Below are 9,242 nucleotides of genomic sequence, written 5' to 3' on the forward strand. Positions count from 1 at the left end.
ATGAGTGTGCCCCTTCCCGGCTGGGCAAGGGGTTTATCCCGGTGCTACCGGCTGTGGCACAGCCCTGCCAGCCTGCAGAGCCGTAACTTGTCCTGCAGGGCTTTGCGTGGGACGATGCCTCGCAGCTCACACGGGACCTGCCGCACAGCCAGCAGCCTGCTGTCTGCACTGCAGGGTCCCCACAGCCACCCCATGCACTCATCATCCAGCTGGCTGCTTCCCCTGAGCCACCCCCATCTCCCATGGCACCCCCTCAACCCATCCCACAGACCCTGCAGTCCCCCTCCCCTCTCCCCCCCCCCAGACCCCTTCTGATCCCAGACGGTGTTTTCAGCTCAGCTCCGGCTGGAGCACAGCATGGCCGGGACAGCCCCCGGCAGCTCCCCAAACCACCCCCCCTGCAGTGGGGTGATGCCCACCGGCATCCGTCCCAGCAGGCGTTTTGCCACCCGAAGGCAGGAAAGCTTCATGCCTGGCTCTGCCTGGCCACCAGCCTCCTCAGCTGCCTTGGGTGGCTTGTGGGGACCGGGACCACAGCCACGTCCCTGGGGTTGTGGTTGGGGTCAGGCAGTGGGAGCCGAGTGCCTCGGGGAGCCCCTTGTCACACTGGAGCACTTGTCACCATCCCCAAAGCCGTGTCCCTCTCCCAGCCCCTGGGACGCAGCAGAAAGGTGGGCAGTGTCACTGCCCCACTTCGCTGCTGCATCCCCCAGTTAGCATCCCTCTGTCCACTTCAAGCTTTCCCCCCTTCCTATTTACAATACTGTTAAATTACCCTGGGAAAAGTTAGTTAACTGCACGTGGGGAGGGATAGTCAATGCCCACGCTCCCATCCACCCTGCCGGCGAGCGCTGATGCACGACGCCATCGCAGCAGGCACCCGTGCAGGTGCTGGGCGCTTCTGCCCATCTCTGCCCAGACGTCGGGGCAGCACTGGGGAGCGGAGCCAGGGCTCGGCCCCAAGCAGACGCTGCCTGGCCCCCCCGAGGCAGCCAGCCGCAGCAGCCCCCGAGTCCCTCTTCCCTGCGGAGCCCCCAGTTCCCCGCTGCTGACGCACGGTGCGTCACCGCTGTGAGTGCCTCTGCTCCGGGTGCCGGGGCGCTGCTCGGTGGGGGATGCGTGGGAGGATGCGGAGCAGCGGGGGCGGCAGTGCGGGAGCCCGGCCAGGGACCCCTTCTCCTGCCTGCCAGGCTTGCGCTGCATCCCTGCCGCAGCACCATGAATCACCGGCTCCCGGGTGGGGGCTGTTGGAAACAGGGGACACCCCGCTGTTAAATGGGGGCTTTTTCTGGCACCTCTGGAGAAACCTCTAGCCTGGAGGGAGCTCTCCTAGCTGGAAAGCCGGGGAGTCTCCAGAGCTGGGGAACAGGGGCTATGCAGGATGGGCAAGCAGGAAAAAAACTCGCTGTGGCTGTTGTGCCCCTCCGGCAATTGTCCGTAGCTGCTGGTGAGACCCCGAGCTGCGCTATTGCTTCAGCACACCCCAGTATGGAGATGGGAGGTCGGCGGGCAGGACCGTGCGGCACAGCCAGGACCAGCTCCAGCTGTCCCGGATCCCACACTGGTCCCTCCATCGTGACCTTGCAGAGCCGACAGGCCCTGGTCATGTGGCAGATCCTTGATCTAAATAAAAAGTTTTGGGTTTCTGTTTGTTTAGAAATGGACTTTAACGGTGGAGCCAGGGTAAAGGTGCCCATCGCTGGCGTGGAGCACCGCTGCAGGCTGAAGAAACGGGTTTATTTGAAGGAAATGATTGTTTCCTTCAGCCAAAGGAAACCAGCTGGGGGGGGGGCTCAGCCCGAGGTGAGGGCTTTCCCCATTTGCAGGGCCTGGGCAGAGACACTGCGTGGCGGTCACCGTCCCCACAGCCCCACGGCCCCTGGGCAGGAACCTAAGGAACCTAACCTCAGCAGACCGCTCTGAGGGCAGCCTGGGCAGCCCCAGGGGGGCCCTCTCTCCCCCAGGACAACGTCAGGCTCCAGCTTAGTTTGTGTCTTTTTAAGCAAGAAAAAATAATTTCTGTAAGAGAAAAGTGTTCCATGGGTTTTCTAAGTGAAAAAAACATTCCAGGAGTACGCAGCCGTGCTACCCCGATTGTTCAGTCTTGGGGGACGCTGATGGCATCTCTGAGGACGCCACTGAAGGCTTTTGCTTGCCTGCACACATGATGCAGCAGCTGCACCAGCCCCAGCCCCGTCTTGGCCATCTGTCTGTCCTGTCTGACCAGCTGATCAGCGGCAGCATCCCGGGACCGGGGCAGCACGCTGCTGCCCGTGGAGAGGTGGGCTGAGACCTGCCAAACTCGTGGCATGTATTACTGACCAGCTTATGGGGAAAGCTTTATGGGAATGGGGACATCTCCGATGTATGAGCAGACTCATAAGACGGAGGTGAGCAAGGATGCCCTGGGCCACCTCGAGCCCCCGGCACCCTTGGGCTGCAGCTCCGCCAAGTGGCTCCCTCCACCCGTGTGCCGCAGCCTGTGCAATGCTGTGGGCTGCCAAGCACCCGGCACAGCCGGGGCTGCAAACAGCTGGCGCAGCCCCAGGCAGCTCCATGACACGCATGGAGCCCACAGCAGTGGGATTTCAACCATGTTCAGCCCCAGGAACAGGGATGGGGACAGGATCGTGGCACTGCTGCGATGACGGCAGACCAGGAGACTGTGCACAGCAGCCACCACCGTGCCCCGGCAATACCTGATGCTGCAGCCGCTCCCTGCTGCGGCTGGGATGTCTGAGGCTGTGAAACGCCCGCTCAAGTCCAGGACCTCCAAACGCCCCACAGCAGCTCCAAAGGAGCCTTTTCCTTCCAGAAACATGGAGTGACTCGGCCAGATTTGGGTGTATTTTTCAGGGGCTGCAGGAGGCCGGCTGCCGCGGTCACTGGCACCCAGGCCCTGCGGCACCACTCGGCAGCAGAGCCACGGTTCATACCCAGCCCTTCAAAAACATTTAAAACTGAAATTTCTGGACCCACTAGAAGGGACCTCAGCAGGGGCCGGCGTGGGACGCTGCCGCCGATGTGCCCGTTTGCATGGCGTAGGACCTTGTTTGCAGGGGCCGGCTGAGCAGGCAGGTCTGCAGGTGCCCTCCTGGGGCACCCGAAATGCTGCGGCGCGCTGGGAGCCTGCAGGGAGCCAGCCCTTGAGGTGCCTGGCTGTGGGAAAGAGCTGCAGGGCAGGACAACCCCCAGCCCTTCGGCAGCTCATACAGAGGCGCCCTCCCAGACAGCCCTCGCCGGCAGCAGCGGCATTGTGGGGGGGTCCTTCCCCAGCTCAGGGTGCAGCCAGGGCGTTCGCTCCCCCCCGCCCTTTGCTGTGACTGTGCAATGCCCTGGGCACAGGCAAGCCCTCCTGGAGAAGCAAGTGGGCAGCAAGCTGTCCTGCCTCCAGGCTCCTGCAGCGCTGACAGCGCTGAGCAAATGGGGGACCTCAGCACGGCCAAGGGGACGTGTCTTGGCCACACCGCTGGAGGAGAGGGGACTCCGGCACAGCCGGGCACCCGCCAGCAGCCAGGGCTGTGGGGAACCGGTAGGGCTAGAAGCGGCCAGGGCAGAGCAGGCAGCAAACCGGCGGGGCTGCAAAGGGCATAACGGCATGTGCGCTCCTGGGCTGCTGGCTTGGAGGTGGCAGTGGTCGGTGCCAAAGGGACACCCCACAGCCTTACAGCTGGCATTTTCAGGGCACTTCATCTCAGCCTGAGGGTGATGTCCAGGCCAGGCTGGAGAAACTGGTGCTAAATGGGGCATTAAATTATTCGCAGAGAGTGGCTGCCCTTTTGTTCCCCAGCTCTCTGAGAGCAGGACGAGCAGGATTCCAGCCCCGCAGTCTACCACACTGCCAGGCGCAGGGGGGGTTGCGCATGTTGGATGGGACGAGCAGGATTCCAGCCCCGCAGTCAGGCGCAGGGGGGGTTGCGCATGTTGGATGTAGAGCTGAGTGCCCCCCAGGCTGCTGCTCTGGGCTGTTCCCAGGGAGGTGGGGGGGCACAGCTGTCCCCAGTGCCGGCAGGACCATCCATGACCCAGGGGAGGGAGCCTGGCACCAGGAGCTGATGGGCATGGGTGATCCAACATCGCCGTGAAACATCACCCACCTTGCAGGGATTAACCGTCCCCCAGGAGCCGTGGCAGCGAGCGAAGGCACTGGCATCACCTTGTCCTCTGCTGCAAAGCGGCTTTTGAGGCTGGAGGCTGCTGCGATCGCGGGGAGGCTGGTTTTCAGCTGAGCAGCCCAGTGGCTGATGCACCACCAGCTGGGATATGGCTTCTCCCGGTCCTTTCTCAGTCCCCAAGGATTCTCTAGCTGTGCTGTAACTCAAGCCTGGTGCCCCACATCGGGTGGGATGGATGTGTGCTACAAAGGCCATGGCTTAACCCTCACCTTCCATCACGGGGCCACCTCGGGTGCATCTGCCTCTTGTCCAGCCTGGGCTCCCTGTGCTCTGCCCACGGCCCCGCTCTCACGCCTCTGCACCGTGACCAATCCTGGCTCCAAGCCAGCACCGGTCTGGACTGCAGTGCTGTGCCCCAGAGCCAAGTGCTCCGGGGAAACCTTGCACCGGGGAACCCCCCATCCCATCCTGTCCCCCCACTTTTCTCCACCAAAGGCAACAACCTGCATCAGCTCCGGTGGCAGAGTCGGGGCTCTGGGGCAGCAGTGCTGAGCCCTGGCAATCTCCGAGCTCTGCCCTCGGGCTCCAACTGCCCCCCAGCTGCCCCAAGGGAAGGGGCACGCAGAGGGCCAGCCCCAAGTCTGCCACCAAGGGGGGGTGGGTCTGCGTCCCCCCTCCCCCTTGGCTCCCCAGGCTGCAAAAGGACCCAGCTCCCATCTCCCTGCCCCAGCTCCCACTGCCCCCTCGCTCCCTGGCCAGGCACCCCTGGGCTGGGTGGAAGCTCCCCAGCAGGATGGGTGCTGGTGCACTGAGCACCCACCTGAGCCATTACAGGGGACAGCCAGCGCAGCCCTGCAGGGACAGTCTGGGGGGACAGCCAGGGCAACCCCACAGGGACAGCCTGGGGAGACAGCCAGCGCAGGGCTCAGCTCCGTGCAGGGAGCGTGTTTTTGCAGGGCACGCAGCTTGCCAGTGCACCTTACTGGGAGGCATCCCCTCACCCCCCCGAGCCACACGTGGCACTGCTGCTGCCAGTCCCCACGGATGCTCCATGCCCGTTGCCTCTCGCCAGCCAGCCTTGAGCTCCCAGGACCAGTCTGCTCCCCCTTCTCCCAGTGCCCACGGCTTGGACCCTCACTGCCAGAGCGCAGCCGTCGTTGGGCTGCCAAACACTTGGCTTTGCCCAGTCCCACTAATTACAACCCAATTAGCACTCCTGCTAATGTGGCCTGAGCCCATCCCACAGGGCTTTCCCCCGGTGTGGCCCCAGCCCCCCGCCCCGGGGCTGGCAGCCAGCACTGTGCAGAGGCAGCACCGACCCCGACAGCACCCCAGGGTGGCTGTAAAACAGGTCAGACCCCCTGCCGGCACCAGGGGACGAGGAAACGAGCTTGCAAAGACATCTCAGAGCCTCTGCCCACCTCCTCTGCGTCCCAGCATAGTGCACGCGGGGTTTTATTAAGGCCCAAATCCCCGTGCCCCGAGATGTTCGTGGAAGATGCACGTTGGGGAGCGAGGTTCTAAGGCGGCACTCGCAGCCAGCCAGAAATGCACAGGGTACAAAGTGGTGGTGTTTAATTACTCGATATACAACAGCATGTTACGCAGCCATACACCCCCTCCCCGAGAGAAAGAGAACTATAAAGTTTATCGGAGGATAAAAAGGAGGATCCTTCCTGTCCCGCAGTGGCAGGGCTGCCTCCCAGCCAAGCTCAGCCCCCACCACCGGCTCTGGGCGAGGAGCGGGGACACTTGGGGACATGCCACCCCAGCAGGTCCGGGCAAGCTCTCGCAGACGGCACATGCAGGTGGGGAGGATGGCCAGCACGCAGCGCTGCCGGGGCGAAGGCAGGACACCACGAAGTGGAGCTGCGCGAAGAGTCCTTGAGGTTCAAGTCCTACCAGATAAACACACAGAGACGGGGCCACTCGGGGGAGAAAGGAAAAACACCCCCCCCAAATAAAACAAAGAAAACCAAACAAAACAGCAGTTGGAAGAGACGTCCCCAGCTCATCCGGTCCCTGTGCCACCGGCCCAGCTAGCGCTTGGAGAGCTCGTGCGATAGCCAGTCCAGCCCGTCGTAGAGCCCCGTGCCCTGGGTCGCACACGTTGCCTGCACATACCACTGCAAAACAGAGGGAGACGGAGAAAAGGGCTTTGGGTTCTGCAGATCACCAGCCCGGTGCTCCCCAGGAGCAGCCCCACGGGTCCCTCCCGCAGGGACGGGGACGGCACCCCGGCCACTCACGGTCCTGCTGCGCAGCGTCTGCAGCCCCAGCTTGTCGGTCAACTCGCTCACCGCCATGGCATTGGGCATGTCCTGCTTGTTGGCAAACACCAGCAAGACGGCGTCCCGCAGCTCGTCCTCCTGCAGCTACGGAGAGAGCGGGGATGGCTGAGCTGGGCGCTGCTGGAAGGCGGCTCTCGGTGAGCCCTCGGTGAGCCTCCGCAGCACCGGCACCCCAGCAAGCAAGACCTGACTTGGACAGACCCAAAGAGCCGGGAGGGCTCCCCAGCTCCTCCACTCACCTCCAGTGTCTTGGCTGCCCTCCTGCCCCCATTGTTGCCCAGAGGTCTCGGTGGCACCGGGACGCTCTTCCAGGAGCACCCGTGCCCTTCACTGAGGGGATGCCCGCACTGGAGCGTGGGGCTGCAGGCGAAGGGGGGCACAGCAACCGCCGTGGGGGCAGCGCCAAGAGAGCGGGCACGATGCTCCCCAAACAACAGCAAGCAGGCAGCGGGCATCTGCCTGTCCCTTCTGCCCGCTCTCAGGCTGCAACATGCTTTGCTCCGCGCCAGCTTCCCTCCCCAAGGATGCTCTGCCCCCCACAGACAGCTGTGCCAAGGAGTAAATGACCCCCACTTCGCAGGTTGGCTTTCGGACGTTGTCTCTGGACGCTGCCTCCCCTCCCCGTGTATCCTGGGTGCTCAGCTAGCAAAGCCCTGCCTAACTAAAGCCTAGAACCACGTTTTCTTGACCATTTTTCCCCCTTGCAAGTGCTCCTGATGGGATCAGGAGGTCCAGGGATGCAGGTCCAGCCTCTGCCTGGCAAACGAGTCGCTGTTGAATCCCCAAGCCAACCTCCGGATGGATGCCCCTGGCTCTGTGCCGCAGGCAGAGCAGAGCCAGGTCTCATCTCACACCCCCCCAGGCATTGCTGCAGAGCTGGGCGAGCGGGAGGAGGGCTGGGGGACACCCACGACTCTGCCAGACCAAATCCCCCCATCACTCACCATCTTCTGCAGCTCATCGGCAGACTCCTGCACTCGCTCTCGGTCGTTGCTGTCCACCACGAAGATGAGACCCTGTGGGAGAAACCAGGCTGCAGTGGGCAGCTTGCACAGAGAAGAGGGGGACATCCAAGGTGGGCTGCAGGCCCCCCCTGGCCAAGGGGGAGAGCAGCCCAGCTGCCCACCCGGGCCCCCCTGTGCACCCCCCGCAGAGCCAGAGTACCCCGGGGAGGGTGCTGCCCCCTCGCCTCTCGCCTGCTCCTCCGTGGACCCCTCTGCCTCGCTCCCTTCTGATGGGGCGATGGGTTAAACACCCATGCGAGGTCCCAGTGCTCCCAGCTGGGCCACCGCGCCAGGGACCGGGACGCGCTCCCTGCTGCCACTCACGAGCCCCGCTCAGGCAGGATCAGGCCACAAGCCCCGGGGATCCCGGGCCAGCCCTGCCACAGCTGATGAAGTTTATCCCTGCCCTGCCCACGTCCACCCTCCACATACCTGTGTGTTTTGGAAGTAGTGCCTCCAGAGGGGTCGGATTTTGTCCTGGCCGCCCACGTCCCAGACGGTGAAGCAAATGTTCTTGTACTCCACCGTCTCCACGTTGAACCCTGTGGGGGGACAGGAGGGGCATGGGGAAAGGGTGCCCACTGCCTCTGGGTACAGCTGAGGGGAGCCTGGCTCCATCTTCCCTACACCAGCCATGAGGGATTTACACACATGGATGAGATCCCCCCAAGCCATCTCTTCTCCAGGCTGAGCAGCCCCAGCTCTCCCAGCCTCTCCTCCTGAGACTTACTCCAGTATGTCCCTGTCTCTCCTGCACCAAGGAGCCCAGCACCGGACCCAGCACCCCGACGTGTCTCAGCAGAGCTGGGCAGAGGGGCAAGATGTCCTCTCCCGACCCGCTCTCAGTGCTCTGCACAGCGCAGCCCAGGGTCTGGTGGCCCCAAGCCACAAGGGCACATGCCTGGTGCTTGCTCAGGTTGCTTCCCACCAGGACTGCCAGGACCTTCTCCCCAGAGCTGCTCCCCAGCAGGTACCAGGGCCTGGGGTTGTTCCTCTCCAAGGGCAGGACTTGGCATTCCCCTGGTTGAACTCCATGAGGTTCCTCTGCTCATTTCTCCAGCCTGCTCAGATCCCCCTGGACGGTAGCACGACCCTCTGGTGTATAACCACTCCTCCTAGCTCAGGACCGACCGCAAGCTTGCCGAGGGTGCTCTCTCCCCATCACCCAGGTCACTAATGAAGATGTTCAGCAGCACTGGCCAGCACGGTACACCACGGGTGACCAGCCTCCCTGACCCATCGGCTCAGCCCGTTCCCAATCCACCTCCGTCAGCTTGTGGGAGATGCTACGGGAGATGGTGCTGAGCACCCCACTGAAGGCTTTGCACCCAGGATCTGGCAGGACAGCAGCCTGCCCTGCCTGCCCGGCTTGGGCAGACTGGACCTGCACGGGCTGAGTGACCTCCTGCCCACGAAAGCACCTTTGCACTCTCCGGACCGGAGCCAGACCACACTGGTGTAACGGCTCTGGCTCCATGTTCGCCACCGCGGGGCAAGCGGAGGGCAGCAAACCAGGGCGGCAAATTCAGGTTTGCACCCGCTGCGCTGCACAGGTCAGGGTGGGTGGTCTGTGCCGATGCCTGTGCCGGGGACTGCAAGGGGTATTTTGGGGTGCGAGCCAGGCTCCCCACTGGGGACCACCCACGGCCGTGCCCCAGCACCCAGGCAGGCACGGGATAACGGGAGGGTAACGGTTGGGCGGACAGGGCACCGGGGTGTCATGCGGCACATCTCACCCCATGCGGCCCCCAGCTGCTCGGGGTGCACCAGGGCTTGGCCCAGGGGACCCATGGAAAAGCAGTACCCGGGTGGGCGGCACGGCCTGCAGGATG

The 9,242-nt window shown here is 63.7% G+C and overlaps 1 protein-coding gene across 1 annotated transcript; it reads right to left on the minus strand.

Annotated features, from left to right (window-relative positions):
* Positions 1 to 5,671: 5,671 nt before the first annotated feature.
* LOC103893353 (ADP-ribosylation factor 5) lies at positions 5,672 to 8,028 on the minus strand. The gene is made up of 4 exons (XM_009272447.1): positions 7,843 to 8,028; positions 7,351 to 7,422; positions 6,365 to 6,490; positions 5,672 to 6,241 (listed from the first exon to the last, which is right to left on the minus strand). The coding sequence occupies exons 1-4, from the start codon at positions 8,026 to 8,028 to the stop codon at positions 6,155 to 6,157; spliced, it is 471 nt and encodes a 156-aa protein (XP_009270722.1). The 3' UTR covers positions 5,672 to 6,154.
* Positions 8,029 to 9,242: the final 1,214 nt, after the last annotated feature.

This window comes from Aptenodytes forsteri, unplaced genomic scaffold (assembly GCF_000699145.1).
Source record: "Aptenodytes forsteri isolate BGI_AS27 unplaced genomic scaffold, ASM69914v1 Scaffold302, whole genome shotgun sequence".
In the NCBI taxonomy this organism is placed as follows: domain Eukaryota; kingdom Metazoa; phylum Chordata; class Aves; order Sphenisciformes; family Spheniscidae; genus Aptenodytes; species Aptenodytes forsteri.

Excerpts from the sequence above, each read along its gene's own strand:
- LOC103893353 (XM_009272447.1), bottom strand. The coding sequence starts at position 8,028 with ATGGAGCCAGGCTCCCCTCAGCTGTACCCAGAGGCAGTGGGCACCCTT. Across the intron at positions 6,491-7,350 it reads CCGATGAGCTGCAGAAGATG|CTGCAGGAGGACGAGCTGCG; the intron begins GTGAGTGATGGG and ends CTCTCTCCGTAG. Across the intron at positions 6,242-6,364 it reads AGACGCTGCGCAGCAGGACC|TGGTATGTGCAGGCAACGTG; the intron begins GTGAGTGGCCGG and ends TCTGTTTTGCAG.